Source organism: Thamnophis sirtalis, unplaced genomic scaffold, assembly GCF_051295495.1.
Source record: "Thamnophis sirtalis isolate CommonGarterSnake01/CBP01778 unplaced genomic scaffold, rThaSir2_p1.2 scaffold_15, whole genome shotgun sequence".
Taxonomy (NCBI): Eukaryota; Metazoa; Chordata; class Lepidosauria; order Squamata; family Natricidae; genus Thamnophis; species Thamnophis sirtalis.
Genome location: NW_028261395.1, coordinates 42,996,958 through 43,014,437, shown reverse-complemented (window position 1 = coordinate 43,014,437; position 17,480 = coordinate 42,996,958). Strand labels below are relative to the sequence as shown.

Below are 17,480 nucleotides of genomic sequence, written 5' to 3'. Positions count from 1 at the left end.
CATAGGGCTTTCAGCCCTCTCTAAGCAGTTTACAGAGTCAGCATATCGCCCCCAACAACAATCCGGGTCCTCATTTCACCCACCTCGGAAGGATGGAAGGCTGAGTCAACCCTGAGCCGGTGAGATTTGAACCGCCGAACTGCAGATAACAGTCAGCTGAAGTAGCCTGCAGAACTGCACTCTACCCACTGTGCCACCTCGGCTCTTATGTCGGGTGGGTGGGCGGAGTGTCCTGCAGACACCACTACCAGTTCTCCCGAACCGGAGAAAACTGATGGCTGAATACTACCTCTGGGGGCTGCGACTCATAAGTGCAAGCCAGTTGCCAAGCATGCAAAATATGAAGGTGGGAAAAGTATGATGGACGTAACTTGAAGGGCGGGAGGGGTAAGTTACAGCCATAGCTAAATATTCATAATTGAGGGGGGGCCCTGTAGAGCAAGCAGGAGCGAATCTCGGGAAAAACCTGCCATCTCCTGGCGATCTTGGATACTGCAGCCTCCAAGAGGTAATAAAGGCTATCTATACGCAGGGGAGGGTGTGTGTGTCAAACTGACCAGCCCGTGGACCGAAGGCGTCATGTGTAAGCCCCGCCCACCCCGGCTTTGCAAAGGCAAAAAAAACCACATCGCGATGTGTCACGTGACACAATCGAGTTTGACACCTGTCCGTAGCACAAGGCATGAAAAAAGTGCCCTCCGGTGGCCATTTGGGATATTTCAGCCAGGCAAGGACTAAAACCATCTGTAGCACAAGGCAGGAAAACAGTGCCATCCGGTGGCCATTTGTGGTGTTTCAGCATGGCAGGGAGTAAAAAAACCATCTATCCTAGGGTTTGAAAAAGTGCCCTCCGGTGGCCATTTGGGATATTTCAGCCAAGCAGGGACTAAAACTCTCTGTAGCACAGGACATAAAAACAGTGCCCTCCAGTGGCCATTTGGGGTGTTTCAGCATGGCAGGGAGTAAAAAGACCATCTATCCTAGGGTATGAAAACAGTGCCCTCCGGTGGCCATTTGGGATACTTCGGCCAGGCAAACTAGAACAGTGTTTCTCAACCTTGGCTACTTGAAGATGTCTGGACTTCAACTCTGAAGTCCAGACATCTTCAAGTGGCCAAGGTTGAGAAACACTGAACTAGAAGACTGCTATCATATCCTTTGTTTAATTAAACTAGACATACCCAGTTCGAGTCTCCTGAACATCCTGGCTGCTTTTCTCTGCTCTTCCCTTTCCAGAGATCTCAACGTCTTTTTTTATATTGTGGCGACCAGAACGGGATGCAGTATTCCAGATGTGGTCTTACTAAGGTTTTTTTAAAGCGCTACTACAACGTCATGTGATCTTGATTCCATCCCGTTGTGAATGCAAGCGAAAATTGCACAGGCTGCTGCCCAAAAACTTATTGTGTTGCTATTGTATCCCTGCCCCTCTCCCTTTTCCTCTTGGTTTTCAAAAACTCCTTTCGTGCTTGTTTAAAAAGATTGACACGATTGTCAAGAGTATGTTTAGTTCGCAAAAGATCCTGGGCCCACTTGCCAAGCATCGCAATAGCACTTAGACTTATATACTGCTTCATAGTGCTTTTACAGCCCTCTCTAAGCGGTTTACAGAGTCAGCCTCTTGCCCCCAACAATCTGGGTCCTCGTTTTACCGACCTCGGAAGGATGGAAGGCTGAGTTGACCTTCAGCCAGTCAGGATCGAACTCCTGGCAGTCAGCAGAGCTAGCCTGCAATCCTGCATTCTAATCACTGGGAAGGGAGGGAGAAAGGAAGGAAGGAAGGAAGATAGCAAGAGCACTATAGACTTATATACCGCTTCACGGTGCTTGTACACCCCCTCTAAGCGGTTCACAGAGTCAGCCTACCAACAATCCTCATTTTACTGACCTCGGAAAGACGTAAGGCTGAGTCAGCCTTGAGCCGGTGAGAATCGAACTGTCGGCAGCTGGCAGTCAGCAGGAGGAGGCTGCAATATTGCAGTGCTGGCAAGCTCCACATTAAGGGAGGTGCCGAATGACGCAAAACTGGTAAAGCACGAGATATTCAAAGAAATCTCAGATCTGAAATTTACCAGACGTTCGCAAAAGTAAGAGAGTGTATCCTGCCTTGTGGAGCTCACACAGGGCTGTGGGTTTTTTCCCCTCCTTCGAGCACAAGCAGCGTCGTCTTGAGAGTCCGTGGCACTGGACATGAAGCGGAGTTTGGGGTTGATTTCCCTGGCTGCCTCTCTCTGGTCCTCCCTGGTTTGGGGGCTGACGTGTTCGCACAACGAATATCCCTTCTCAGCTAAGAAATGCTGCAAATATTGTCCTCCAGGTAAGTGACACTGAAGATGTTGGAGCGAGGGGTTCGAACACAGATCTTGTCTTCATCCACTGTTTCTACATTTATGGCTTCCCGGATTGTCACTTAAGGAGATATCTGGGGTGTTGGTTTTTTTCAATCCTTCGCATTCGGGGGCTGCGCCATCCCAAATCGTTTTCAATTGTTTGCAAAGGGAAGAAAAATTCTGATTTTTCTGAAAAATTCTGTTTTTTCCGGCTTGAATGGAGGGGCCTTGTCTTATTCTGTCTGGTAAGTGACTCCATGAATTCTGTTTTTGCTGGAGGTGTCCTTGATTTCCTATCACTTTTTTATTAATTAATTTTAATAAAATTAATTTTATTTCAATAAAATTAATGCTGACTGCTGTATTTGGGTTTTGCGACCCAGACTGGGGTTGTCCTGGATGTTTCTCAGCCCTCCCAGTCTATCATAGCGCGTTAGAAATTCCTGGTGGTCTCCAATCCGAAGACACTCTGATTGCAGTGTGGGGAAGGGTCCCAAATTAATTAGATGTGGTCTCTTCATTTAATAATTGGGTTGGGGTGCTTTGAATGCAAGGTTGATCACTTCTGAAAGGTTCAGTGAAGGGGTACATACCTCACTGGGGGGGGGAGAAACTCCAGGCAGATCAAACCCCCTTGTTTGAGACTCCACAAAATCAGGGAGAGGCTGAATTTCTCCATTTTCTTTTCAAGCGAACTTTCACTCTTCTGTCCTTATGAATATGCTGAGTCTCATTTTGAGTTTGGCAGTGTGTGTGTGTGAGAGAGAAAGAGAGAGAGAGAGACAGACACAGACAGAGAGAGAGACAGACACAAGAGAGAGACAAACAGACAGAGAGACAGACGCAGAGAGAGACAGACAGAGCAGAGAGACAGAGACAGACGCAGAAAGAGAGAGACACACAGACAGAGACAGGCAGACACAGAGAGAGACGAGACAGACAGAGACAAAGAGAGAGAGACAGACAGAAACAGGGAGAGGAGAGAGACAGACATGGGGAGAGACAGAAAGAGAGACAGACACACAGAAACAAAGACAGAGAGAGAAAGACAGATAGACAGACAGAAACAGAGAGAGAGAGAGAAACCCAGAGAGACACACACACACACACAGAGACAGAGAGAGACACACACAGAGACAGAAACCCAAAGAGAGAAACAGATACACACAGAGAGAAAGACACAGAGAAACCCAGAGAGAGACAGAGACCCACAGAGACAGAGACACAAAGAAAACAGAGACAGAAACAGAGGGACACACAGAGAGACAGAGACCCAGAGAGAGAGACACACACAGAGAGAGAGACAGACCCAGAGAGAAACAAAGAGAGAGACAGAGACACAAAGAAAGACAGAGAGAGACAGAAACAGAGGGACACACACACAGAGAGGGAGAGAGATAGAGAGAGGGAGGGAGAGAGAGAGAAAGGGATACACACACAGAGAGAGGCGGATTACAATTCCCATCCTCCTTGACCATGATAGCTGACAGGTCTTCAGCAGGAAGCGTGGCCAAATACCTTCCCTGTTGTTCGAAATGTCCAGCTAGCTGAAGACTGCCCCGAGTTCTAATCCCTCCTGAAAAGAAGATGGATGGCCGCTCCTCAACCTACCTCACAGGGTTGTTTGGAAGATGACACGGAGAAGGAAACTGAGCTCCCTGGACGAGGGCCTGTTGTTTGGGGAGGGGGGTTCACAGAAAGTGAGGCGCTCTCTGCCAACCTCTTCTTGCCTTTTAGGAGAACAGCTGGTGAAACGCTGCACGGACATATCCTCGACCGATTGTGAATCATGCGATGAGAATTACTACAACGACGCCTATACCTACTCACGGTGTAAACCTTGCACAGAATGTCACGCCGGTAAAGCCTCGTTGGCAAAAAAAAAAAAAAAAGACCACTGCATCCTCCTTCCTAGCTTCCTTCGCAGGAAAAGTGTTGCTTTGTGGTTTCACAACGGCGGCTTCTGCCTAGTTGATTTTGAATGTCTTTTTCCGGTGTTATAAATCTAAGATAGATAGGTAGATTACATAGATAAATAGGATAGATAGATAGATAGATAGATAGATAGATAGATAGATAGATAGATAGATAGATAGATAGATAGATAGATAGATTACATAGATAAATAGGATAGATAGATAGATAGATAGATAGATAGATAGATAGATAGATAGATTACATAAATAGGATAGATAGATTACATAGATAAATAGGATAGATAGATAGATAGATAGATAGATAGATAGATAGATAGATAGATAGATGATAGATAGATTACATAGATAAATAGGATAGATAGATAGATAGGATAGATAGATTAGATAGATAGATTAGATAAATAGATTAGATAGATAGATAGATAGATTAGATAGATAGATTAGATAAATAGATTAGATAGATAGATAGATAGATAGATAGATAGATAGATAGATTACATAGATAAATAGGATAGATAGATAGATAGGATAGATAGATTAGATAGATAGATTAGATAAATAGGATAGATAGATAGATAGATAGATAGATAGATAGATTACATAGATAAATAGGATAGATAGATAGATTACATAGATAGATAAATAGGATAGATAGATAGATAGATAGATAGATAGATAGATAGATAGATAGATGATAGATAGATTACATAGATAAATAGGATAGATAGATAGATAGGATAGATAGATTAGATAGATAGATTAGATAAATAGATTAGATAGATAGATAGATAGATAGATAGATAGATAGATAGATAGATAGATTACATAGATAAATAGGATAGATAGATAGATAGATAGATAGATAGATAGATAGATAGGATAGATAGATTAGATAGATAGATAGATAGATAGATAGATAGATAGATAGATAGATAGATAGATAGATAGATTATAGATAGGTAGGTAGGTAGGTAGGTAGATATAGGAAGGAGAGAGAGAGATGAGATAGATATAGATATAATGTTGGTTGCTGAGGTACCAAAACCACACTCAGTTTTTCCCCGTTGGTTTCCACAAAGCCCCGCTAGAAATGGCATGTGCCACAAATCGTCCAAAATTTCACTCTTTGCAGTCCGGAGTAAAAAAAATTATTTCTCGTAGACCGAGGCCTCCGGGAGATAAGATCGTGCCAGAGGACTTCGAACACCGTCTGTGCCTGTCTTCCCGGCCACGCTCCGGAAGAGAGCAGAGAGAGCGGAGAGGAGAAAAGTAAGGGCCAAGGACGGATTTCAGGAAATGGAGAGATGGGACCATGATCTGAAATCAAACCTAGTGGGATAAGTCAAACCATTCCGCAGGGTGCTGCTTCTTCTTGGAAAAGGGTTTTTTTTTTTTTTTTGTTCTCAAATTTGTCCCAAATAGCAAATTTACAGAGTCAGCTTATTGCCCCCCCAACCATTTGGATTCTCATTTTACCCACCTTGGAAGGATGGAAGGCTGAGTCAATCTTGAGATGGTCAGGATCGAACTCCTGGCAGTAGGCAGAGTTAGCCTGCAATACTGCATTCTAACCACTGGGTGGGAAAGAGGGAAGAAAGGAAAGGAAAGGAGGAAGGAAGAAAGGACACTTAGACTTACATACCACTTCACAATGCTTTACAGCCCTCTCTAAGCAGGTTTACAGAATCAGCCTCTTGCCACCAACAATCCGGGTCCTCATTTTAGGATGGAAGCAGTAGTGGGTTTCAATTTTTTTTAGAACCTCTTCTGTAGGTGTGGCCTGCTTTGTGAGAGTGGCTTGCTGGTCATGTGACCAGGTGGGAGTGGCTTGCCCGCCATGTGACCAAGTGGGAGTGGCTTGGCAGCCATGTGACTGGGTGGGCTTGGCCATCTTGTAAAATGTGGTGAAACTCACTCACTGTAACAACGCTCTTGCTTAGCAACCAAAATGTTGGCTCAGAACCTCTGGCATTTGAAGCACGCAAGTCTTAAAGCTGTCAAGTTACAAGACCCTGGCACCCCTAACCCTTTAGAAAAAAAAACTCCCAGGGGTGTTCAAACTTGACAGCTTTAAGACTTGTGGACTTCAACTCCCAGAATTCCTCCTCCGGTCATGTTGGCTCAGGAACTCTGGCATTTGAAGCACGCAAGTCTTAAAGCTGTCAAGTTACAAGACCCTTGCACCCCTAACCCTTTAGGAAAAAAACAACCCCAGGGGTGTTCAAACCTGACAGCTTTAAGACTTGTGGACTTCAACTCCCAGAATTCCTCCTCTCGCCCTTCATCTTGATGATGTGCAGAGAGAGCAGGACAAGACCTTCTGGATGCAAGCTTAGAGATCCCACCCAGAACTAAGGAGGAATGTTGTGACCGTGAGAACAATTACGGCTCATCCTTGACTTACAAGGGACCGTTTAGGGGTCAAAGTTACGACAGCACTGGAAAAAAGTGAGCGGTCGCCGTTTTTCACGCCTATGATCACTGCGGCATCCCCCAGAGGGGGGGTCACGTGGTCATAAATTGGGGGCTGCCCGCAATCAATGGGAGAGGGCTGTGGGTGCTCTATCGGTTTCCACCGATAGACCGGTGTTCCTCACGCCGGCGTTCAGCACAGGGCACCTGCGCCACCTGCTGCACAGGAGGTCTCAGATCACCCTGCGGGAGAAAGGCCTCTTCCACACCGGCAAGCCCACTTGGGATGCAGCCAGCAAAGAAGGACGCTTCCTCTTCTCGATGGAGGATTTGCACCTGGCTTTTGTCGATCCAGTCCGAGGCACCAGCCCTGTGATTGAGACTCTGCGCCAGACCCTCACCCGTTTTGAGACCCACAACCTTTTGAGTGGAATGTTAACAGGCCTACTGGCTTGAGCAGGGGGTTGGACTAAAAGACCTCCGAGGCCTCTTCCAGCCCTATGTGCCTCTGTTCAATTACATAGCAATAGCAATAGCAGTTAGACTTATATACCGCTTCATAGGGCTTTCAGCCCTCTCTAAGCGATTCACAGAGTCAGCATATTGCCCCCAACAACAATCCGGGTCCTCATTTTACCCACCTCGGAAGGATGGAAGGCTGAGTCAACCCTGAGCCGGTGAGATTTGAACCGCTGAACTGCCGAACTAGCAGTCAGCTGAAGTAGCCTGCAGTGCTGCATTTAACCACTGCGCCACCTCGATGGATATCCTGGCCCAATTAGAAGGGATTCTTGGTGGTGCGTAGGAAAGCTAGGATATAAATCAAACACACACACACAAACACACACACACACACCCCAACAAAATAGCCACAGGGTCTCCTAGCCAATCAGCAAATTTAGTTCAAAGCTTTACCAGTTTGTCCTCTGTGTTGTTTTGCAGGATGCAAACGCTGTCCCAGTGGGTATTTTTCCCTCGGAGGGAACGAGAAATGTCGTCCTTGGACCAAGTAGGTATTGTTGTGGCCTGTCGGCAACAGAGTCAAACAGTGAGGAGGCTGGGGAGGGACATGGGCCAGTCCTGGGGGCTGAGGAAAGCTCAGACGAGGGCTCTGCGTCGGAGGCAGGGAGGGAGATAGACAGCAGCGAGGCAGAGGAACAGCTGGAGCCTGTTCCCAGTGTGCGCATGCGCAGAGCTGCCAGAAGACAAGAACAACTAAGAAAGCAGGGTCAACGGGAGTTAAATGCACACCTTGGAGGTGAACGAAATCTTAGCCCTAGGAAAGCGAGAAGTGTAAAGGAAGAGATTTCAACCTGTGATTTTTTTTCAATCTCGACGACTGTAAGACCTGTTGCTGGCTGGGGAATTCTGGGAGTTGAAGTCCACAGGTTTTGACAGTTGAGGCTGAGAAACACTGGTTTAAAATCTATCCACCCTGGAACAGTTTCGCTCCTAGATATATGTTTCTTGTTCTGTAATGGCGCTCCATCCTTTGTCGTGAAATCTGGCTGCAAATTATTGTTATGTTTCTATTTCGTAGTTGCACAGTCAACGGCGGGAGAATCCTACGACCCGGGAAGCAGGACATGGATACAATTTGTGACATGCCGTCCAGCAAGATTGCCACACAGCGCACCATGACGCAGCCTTCTACCTTTCCAAAGGAGAGCACCATCTTCACCAGTTCATCTCCAGTTGTTGTGCCTACAAATCCAGGTAAATTACCCGTAACGTGTGGGAAGGAGCAAGGGAGCTTAATCCTTAAAATTTAGAAAGTCTGCAGGGGGGAAACAGCAGAAGTGGGCGCTTTCTAGAACAGGGGCCAGCAACCCACGGCTCTGGAGCTGCATGTGGCTCTTTCATCCCTCTCTCTGTTGCCAGTCGGCACCACAATTTTGAGAGGAGCTTCCGGTTAGCTGGGGGAGAGCAGGGCGCGTCAGGACTCTATGGTAAGGGGGTGGTTTTCCAGTCAGCTCCATAATTGATAGGGCTTTCGGTTAGGACAGGTAGAGGAAAAAGGAGGCCGCGCTAGGAGGAGACTCTATGGTAGGGGAACCAGACTTCCGGTCAGCAGAGGAAATATGGATGCCACGCTAGGAGGAGACACTATGGTGGGGGAACTGGACTTCCGGTTAGGACCTTTGGGGCTCTTAGTGTTTAAGGTTGCTGACCCCTATGCTAGAACATGGAGTTGAAAGGGACCTTGGAGATCATCTAGTCCAACCCCTTGCTCAAGTAGGAGACCTTGTATCATTCTAGACAAATGGTTGCCCAGTCTCTTCTTAAAAACTTCCACTGTTGGAGCACCCACAGCTTCTGGTGGCAAGCTGTTCCACTGGTTAATTTTTTTCTCCCTGGCGGGAAAATTTCTCTCCTTGATGAGTTTCCCTCCGTTGCTTCTTGTCCCGCCTTTCTAGCTTGCAAAGAAATTGAAGGAAGCAACAGGAATGAAAATTTCATTGGAATTTCCTCTTCTGATATTTTTTTTTTAAGGATTTCTGTGGATTCTGATCACCTTTGTCCTCCTGCTGACCATAGCTGGAATCTTGGTCTTCCTGTTCTTTTATCGCAGGATGAAGAAAAAGAAGCTGGACATTTTGTGCACTAGAATGTATGCTGTCCCCTGCAAGGGTGAGTTTGGGGCTACCTCCGAAAAGCCAGTTTAAAATGTGATTTTGAGGGAGTCCTTTCCAGCAGAATGGGACTGAATATAAGCCTATGAATTACATCCTATCTAGAATAGAATAGAATAGAATGTAGGATAGACAGAATAGGAGAGGATAGGAAGGGATAGGAGAGGATAGGAGAGAAGAGGATAAAATGTAGGATAGACAGAACAGGACAGGACAGGACAGGACAAAAGAGAAGAGAAGAGAAGAGAATGTAGAATAGACAGAATAGAACAGAACAGAATTCATTATTGGCCAAGTGTGATTGGACACACAAGGAATTTGTCTTTGGTGCAGATGCTCTCAGTGTACATAAAGAAAAATAAAATACATTTATCAAGAAACATAAGGTACATAAGAGCCACGGTGGCGCAGTGGTTAGAGTGCAGTATTGCAGGCTACTTCTGCTGCCTGCCGGCTGCCTGCAGTTTGGCAGTTCGAATCTCACCAGGCTCAAGGTTGACTCAGCCTTCCGTCCTTCTGAGGTGGGTAAAATGAGGACCCAGATTGTTGGGGGACAAGAGGCTGACTCTGTAAACTGCTTAGAGAGGGCTGTAAAGCACAGTGAAGTGGTATATGTCAAAGTGCCCTCCTTCCTTCCTTCCTTCCTTCCTTCCTTCCTTCCTTCCTTCCTTCCTTCCTTCCTTCCTTCCTTCCTTCCTTCCTTCCTTCCCTCCCTCCCTCCCAGTGGTTAAAATGCAATATTGTAAGCTAACTCTGTCCACTGCCAGGAGTTTGATCCTGACCGTCTCAAGGTTGACTCAGCCTTCCATCCTTCCCAGGTTGGTAAAACAAGTTCCCAGATTGTTGGGGGCAAGAGGCTGATTCTTTAAACCGCTTAGAGAGGGCTGTAAAAGCACTGTGAAGCGGTATATAAGTCTTAAGTGCGATTGCTATTGCTATAGGTGCGAGAACTGGTCGTAAGTCACTCTTTTCAGGGCTCTTGTAACTTCTCGTGGTTGCTAAATCAGCGATCGTTAAGCCAAGAGCTGTCTGTAGCTTCGTTTCAAGCTAAGAAATGCGTCACTAAAGATTATGCTTAAACTGCAATTTCCACACTACCTTTTGAGTTTACCTCCTTTGAAATGTAACTTTTTCCCCCTCTTCTTCCTTCAGACGATGAGAACGATTATCGAATGCCAATCCAAGAACAAGAAGCTGACGGGAAATCCGATTTTGTACATGCCTGACCTGCAAAAAGGAACAACAACAATTAAAAAAAACAACCCAGAATTTTGACTTTTGAATAAGAAATAGCTCGGAGTTTATCTGAGTTTGTTTATCAACCAGTTCCTTTTTATTCTCAATGAATCAGCCTCTCTCTTTTTTTCCCTGTTTTTCTTCCCTCGTGCGTTTTCAGGTTTTTTCCCCTTCTTGTGGTTCCTTTTGAAGAAAAAAAAACCTGCCGGAATTTGCATATATTTTTTTCACAGCCTTCTTTGTTTTAAAAAAAGAATGTGAAAATGTGCTTGCGCATCGTTTTATTCTTCTGTTTTTATTCATCTTTGGATAACAGGAAGAACCATCGCAAAGCTTGATTTCTTAGGAAATGTGAGGTATTATAACCAGAAACCTAAGAATTATAACAAGGCCCGGCTGATATTAATATAATTATTAGTATAATTGTGACAATAATTTAATAATAACAATTATTATTAATATTTGTTGTTCAGCTTCTAATACCGTGTTTCCCCAAAAATAAGACAGGGTCTTATTTTCTTTTGACTCCCGAAATAAGTGCTTGGCCTTATTTTCGGGGAGGTCTTATTATTTTTGAGGTGGGTTATATTTTGAGGTGATTATATTTTGAGGTGACAGGGTCTTATTTTCTTTTGACCCCCGAAATAAGCGCTTGGCCTTATTTTTGGGGAGGCCTTATCATTTTTGAGGTGCAGGAGGTGGCGAGCGTGGTCACCTTATGGCTGCTGCTGTGTTGCAATATTTTCGGGGAGGGCTAATTTTAGCGCATGTGCTCAAAAGCCCGATTGGGCTTATCATCTGGGGAGGTCTTATTTTGGGGGAAACAAAGTAATTCGGGCTGCAAATAAGAGCAAGCCACAGTTATTTTCCAGTTGACATTGCGGAATGCAACAGAATTAAAGTTGTATTGCAGTGTTGTATTATTTGTTTTTTAAAAAAGTTGAACACCGTTCAACTTTTCTCGCTGCTCCTTGAAGGAAGCGTTAACTTTACTCCCAATAAGGGAATCTGAGTAGTCCAGTAATCCATTCTTGACTAATGGATGCTTAGTGTCTTCTTAAAAAGCTTTGTAACTTTTTGTAAGGAAATAGCTCTCTCTCTCTCTCTCTCTCTCTCTCTCTCTCTCTCTCTCTCTCTCTCTCTCTCTCTCTCTCTCTCTCTCTCTCTCTCTCTCTCCCTCTCCCTCTCCCTCCCTCCCTCCCTCCCTCCCTCTCCCCACCCCACAGGGCTGTTGTTGTGGGGAAAATTGGATCTCTTCAACGACCTGAAATTATTTGTAAAAAATAATAAATGCAGGATATAAACTAAGTAGAATTATCTGTGTTTCTTTTGGTTTGCCCAAGGATATGTGTCACTTCAGCTGAAGACAATGTTCTTTTCCTTATCCTCGATCATTTGCTTCTAGAAATGCTCCAAGCAACCTTAGAGTTTGGAAATGACCTCAGAGGTCATCTAGTCCAACCCCTGTGGTTCAAGAAATTGGCTTCCCCAAATTCTAAGGACAGAGAAGCCATTGGTTTCAAACTTCTGAAAACCCATCACTTCCTTTAGCAAAGCAGAATCTATAAAGCCTCTGGTTTGTTTAGCTTTAGCTCTTACGGCCCTCCGCTGGCTGGGGAATTCTGGGAGTTGAAATCCACACATTTTAAAGTTGCCAAGGTTGAGAAACATTGCTATAGAGCAGAGATCAGCAATCTTAAACACTCAAAGAGGCACAAAGGTTCTAAACCGGAAGCCCTCCGGGAATTTAGCCATTTTTAAAACCGATCTAGTGACTGGGAGTTCCATAAGGTAACTTGGGTAAAAAAAGACGTCAAATTTTTGACTGGCTTAAATCTAACTTCAGAGGATAAAAAAAGAAAAAGAAAGAAAGAAAAGAAAGAAAGAAAGAAAGAAAGAAAGAGGGAAGAAAGGGAGGAGGAAGGGAAGAAACAAAGAAAGACAGAAAGAAAAAGAAAGGTCGGAAGAAGGAAGAAACAAAAAGAGAAAGAAAGACAGAAAGACATAGATAGGTAGGTAGGTAGGTAGGTAGGTAGGTAGGTAGGTAGGTAGGTAGGTAGATAGATAGATAGATAGATAGATAGATAGATAGATAGATAGATAGATAGATAGATAGATAGATAGATAGAAGAAAGATGGAGAGAGGGAAGGAGGGAGGCATGAAGGAAGTAGAGAGAGGGGAATAGAAAGAAATGAAAGCAGACAGAAAGAAAATGAAAGGGAAGGAAGGAAGGAACGAAGGAAGGAATCTACAGATATGAAAAAATGGTGGCTTTCTTCCCCAGCTTTTGAGTTCTGACTTCTTCAACCTAAATTTCTTCAACTTAGCAAAAGGCAAAGAAAGAAAAAGAAAGAAAGAAAGAAAGAAAGAAAGAAAGAAAGAAAGAAATTTCTTACACTTGCCACAAAGCTTTCCTGAAATCTGATGGGCCATTTTCATAACAATTTCCCCTTCTTTTTCCTCCTCTTTTTTTAAAGAAATGTAATGCTCCCTTTGAGCATGCTATTCTGTACAAATATGAAAAGAATATTTTGAAATGTCAAAACAATCAAAAGTGTTATATATATATATGTATTAAAGAAGATAGCGGAGTCCTCTCTCAGCTTCTCTTAGTTTGTCAGCCTTTCAAAATTTCCATCTCATTTCCCCCCTTCTCTTTCTTTCTTTCTCTCTCTCCCACTTTCTCCCTCTTTCTTTCTCCCTTTCTTTCTTTTTCTCCTTCTCCCTTTCTCTCTTCTCTTTCTCTCTCCCTTTCTCTTCCTTTTTTTCTTTTTCTCCTCTCTCTCCCTTTTTCTTTTTGTCTCTGTCCCTTTCCCTCTTTCTCTTCCTCTCTCTCGCCCTTTCTCTCTCTCCCCCTCTCTTTTGTCTCTCTCTCTCTCTCCTTCTCTCTCTCTCCCTTTCTCTCTTCTCTCTCTCTTTCCAACAATTTTCACAGCCTCCTTTACTCCTCTGATGAACCACCCACACAAACTCATGAAGTAACAGACAGTCTTCGGCTTGTACCACCTGGCACATTTTCAGAAGCCAAACAAAAATAATCTTCGAAAAATCTGCATATGAAAGAACCTTTCCAGGTTCAGAAATAGCTGTGGCATCCGGTGCTTCGGTGCTTCGTACCTCTCTGTTTTCACAATTTGTTTCGAGGCGAGGGTGGGGGGCGGCGGGGACTTCCCCATTTTAAAGCTGCTGATGCTTGTAAAAATCAAATATGCTGTCCTAATCCAGATTTCTTCTGGGAACCTTAGTTCCGAGTTCATCCTAGCTTGGCTCTTGACGTCTGAATCCAGGTCCTGGTTAGGATGAGACCGAAGAAATCCTAGGGATCAGAATAGAAAATATAGGTAATTCCTCGACTTACAACGATGTTCATCTTCAAAACTGTCTCAGAAATCTAAAGGATCGTTTTATTCGTGATCTGGAAGTGACTGGCAACTGGACTTATGTTCTCCCAGGCGGTTCCACCACAAAACCGCGGTGGACTAGAGCGCGCTCGACGAAAGTGCGTACGTGACGTCATCACAGCGCGACGAAAACAGCACGCTGTGAGCGGTAAACTTAAAATTAACGCGTAAATCTAAACCTAACCCCCCCAAACCTAACCCTAAACCTAACCCTAAGCCTAACCCTTAACCTAACGCTAAACCTAACGCTAACGCTTAACGTAACCCTAAACCTTAACCTAACCCTAACCTTTACGTGAATCGGCTTGCTTTAATTTAATTTTAATTTTAATTTAATTTATTTTTAATTTTATTTGTCGCGCTGCTGATGACGTCACGTACGCGCTTTGATCGGGCGCGCTTTAGTGAACCGCGGTTTTGACGGGTCACGCTCCCAGGCAGCTGTCCCTGGATGACTTGGGGATCTTAAACGGACATTTTTATTATTGATATACAATGGTATTGGCAAGACTATATCCACCCAGATCATAGGTCCCTCGACACTTCCTTTAGTTCTGACCAATCGTGGCTTTCTTTTGGTCAGGGTGTGAATGTTGGTAGATAAGTAAGTAGGTAGGTAGGTAGGTAGGTAGGTAGGCAGGCAGAGAGAGAGAGAGAGCTAGCGATGAGAAAGAAAGAGAGAAAAAGAGAAAGAGGGCAAGAAAGAGAGAGAGAAGAAAAGAGAGATGAGAAAGAGAGAAAGAAAGATAGAAAGAGAGATTTTCCCAAGCATTTGGACAGGAAATGTACATAAGGCCAGCTCAAAAAGCGTGCCCCCTCCTAACCGTACCTGAATTGAATCCGGAGGCAAGAAGGATCAGGAGAAGCAGAAGATGGAAGATGCTTCCTGACGTTCTTGATGGGACTCTGCTGGAGCTTGGAGCTAGGAACAGCTTCCAAGGAGGGGACCCATGCTGATAAGAGCGTGCTCAACCTCAAGCCATTCAGGTAAGGCTGGGGTAGAGAGGGAGAAGCGGAATGGTGAAATGATACCTCCCAGAAGTCCCATCAGCTCAGCTAAGGCCCCTGGGATGGATACGTGCAATGAACGCTTGTGTTGCTGCAGAGAGTCTCCCCCTTCGGGGTCTTTTTGTGGGGGTCGGAGGGGGGCAGAAATTCTGACTTGGGGTCTGCTTCAGCCTCCTGGTGGGGGGCTTTGGGCGAAGGCTGGAGGGAAACACCACTGGTGGAGAAGAGCCGGAGGGCCTCATTCCAGTGGGACTGCATCACGCCCTGGAACTGGCTGACCATCTCAGCCCGCTGAGCCTCCAGGCGTTGGCCCCTGGCCTTGCACTCCCGCAGGTCTTCCCTCTGCTTGGAAAGCCTATGCTGGTAGTCCTCAGTGAGGTGCTTCTGCTGAGCCTCCTTCTTGGTCAGATCCAATTTGAACTGAGCTCTTTTGCCAACTCTTTCTCCTGGTGGCTGCTTAGCTCCAGCAACTGCTTCCTGTTGGGGCCCTAAGGAGTCCCGGCGGGCGGGCGAGGAGGGTCTGGGGGGGGAGCAAGTAGAGGCTGGAGAGGTGCCCCTTGATGTGAGTGACATCGAGTTGGCTATGCCCACTCGGTCACATGACCACCTAGCCATGCCCACCCAGCTGGTCATTAGGCAGATCATATTAGTGGTCTGCGGGATGTTAAAATTATGAATTTAGTGGTCCCTGAAGTCCAAAAGATTGGTGACCCCTGATTTAGGCAATTTGCTGAATGGAAAAATGATCATTGGTTTAGACTGAGAGATTTAATTATTAATTGGGGGGAAGATAAAATCTTTTGAGAGCTGGTTGGTTCTAAGTTTTTTCCAAGCAACGGGCATAGTTTAAAAGGGTTATAGAAACCACAACTGGGGAAAAAAGAAAGCTTTCATCTGTATCTTGGTACATTTGTCTCCAGCAAATATCTCGAAACTGCTGGGGAAGAATTGAGTTAGGAACAGAAGAGGTCATAAACAATAATCTAGTATAATCCATTAAAGGTACTACGACCACCACCGAGCCCAAAATGTATGTTGTTAAGTGAGAAATGTGTTGAGTTTTGCCCCATTTTACGACTTTTCTCGCCAGCTCCGAAGCTGAACAGCTAAACCGAAGGATGGAAACACATATCTAAAATTATGGGCGATTAAAAAAAATAATATTATACATGGTTAGAAAAAAAATGTCAAAGCTGCATAGATTATCAGCCAGAAATATTTTTTGCTAGGTATAATACCAGACGAGTATGAAAAGGGGAAATCTGTATTTAATATTACATGTTTTGACAGCAGCAAGGATTGTATTCGCACAGTACTGGGAAAAATGAGGAAATATCGAGAGACGAAGATGTAATTTAAAAATATATATATTAGACTGCGCAGAAATGGACAGGGAAGGTCTTCCTTAATGTTGATCTGTGAGGCTATATCCAATTTCCAAGATTTTGGAAGGCAGTCTTCAGGAGAACCGCAGTTTCTCGATGGTGAGCTTCCATAACTGACTTCGAATCATTTCTCCCCTCAACTGGGTGAACAGGCAGGACTTCCCTTCTGTAGACGTTCCACAACTGAGCTTCTAACCTCAGACATGGTGGCCATCAGCGGAAAGGCTTTGGTTGGTCCACACCTGCATGTTCATGGGGGTTCAGATGTTGGTGGGGACCGCGGAGCCGTAGGCTTGGAGGACGTTGAGGGTTGAGGAGGTTATAAGGGCGATTGCTTGCTGTAGCTGGAGATGCTGCAGTTGAAGATGTGTCCCAATCCAGAAGGAAGAAAATGGATCCTTGGTTAGCTATGGAGTCCTTGAGGTCGAATCGGAGGGTTCCAGTGGTTCCTTGCGTTTTCATGATTGGGATTGAGAAGGGAGATCCCACCAGCGATCTCATTTCTATATATTTTTGATGTCTCTCTCTCTTATAGAACCCAAATCCGTTCCTTCTCTGGACCGGCTAGGAAGTCAACTACACCACCAAGAAGATTCCTTCAGCTGCCAGTTCCTAGAGGAAGAACATGGGGAGAGAGTCCTGGGGGAGAACATCTCCTTGGCATTCACTGAAAACTCAGGCTAGCTGGCACAGCAGCGTGCGCACCCAGTATCCCAGCTTATCTCTCCGGGACAGAAATCTCGTCTCCAGATCCAGGTGGTGGATGGAAATGAACAGTTGGCTTTTCAGAAGCTTTGGTATCCAGGTTGATTCCATATCGGTTGTGAGGTTGGAGAAATGTCTCTGTGGACATTTTGGCCCCCGTAGAGAAATTTATACACCTGTCGCAAGTGAGCCCCAAACTCATCCTTGTTTTCAGACGAGAACATTGATTTTTTTTTCTGTCTCAGAACAGATCTGATTTAGGATTTGATTTTTTTAAAAAAAAACTAAACTAAATATTGACCCCTTGACTCGAGGCAAGAGTTGGAGTCACAGAATAGACACAGATGAACACAGTTGGAAGGGGGCTTGTAGGTCATCTAGTCCAACCCCCACCCAAGCAGGAGAACCCTGCACCATATTCGGAAGAATCTG

General features: G+C 44.9%; 1 protein-coding gene across 1 annotated transcript; it reads left to right on the top strand.

Moving 5' to 3' along the window:
* The first annotated feature begins 1,103 nt into the window (after nt 1-1,103).
* On the top strand, nt 1,104-11,571 carry LOC148042589 (tumor necrosis factor receptor superfamily member 4-like). Its single transcript, XM_087702108.1, has 7 exons — nt 1,104-2,317; nt 4,068-4,190; nt 5,429-5,536; nt 7,622-7,688; nt 8,220-8,395; nt 9,173-9,310; nt 10,465-11,571. The coding sequence occupies exons 1-7, from the start codon at nt 2,191-2,193 to the stop codon at nt 10,536-10,538; spliced, it is 813 nt and encodes a 270-aa protein (XP_087558234.1). The 5' UTR covers nt 1,104-2,190; the 3' UTR covers nt 10,539-11,571.
* The last annotated feature ends 5,909 nt before the right edge of the window (nt 11,572-17,480 follow it).

Bases quoted from the DNA above. Each gene is read 5' to 3' on its own strand.
- LOC148042589 (XM_087702108.1), top strand. From the start codon at position 2,191: ATGAAGCGGAGTTTGGGGTTGATTTCCCTGGCTGCCTCTCTCTGGTCC. The intron at 4,191-5,428 runs GTAAAGCCTCGT...TATTTCTCGTAG, and splicing joins TTGCACAGAATGTCACGCCG to ACCGAGGCCTCCGGGAGATA. The intron at 9,311-10,464 runs GTGAGTTTGGGG...TTCTTCCTTCAG, and splicing joins GTATGCTGTCCCCTGCAAGG to ACGATGAGAACGATTATCGA.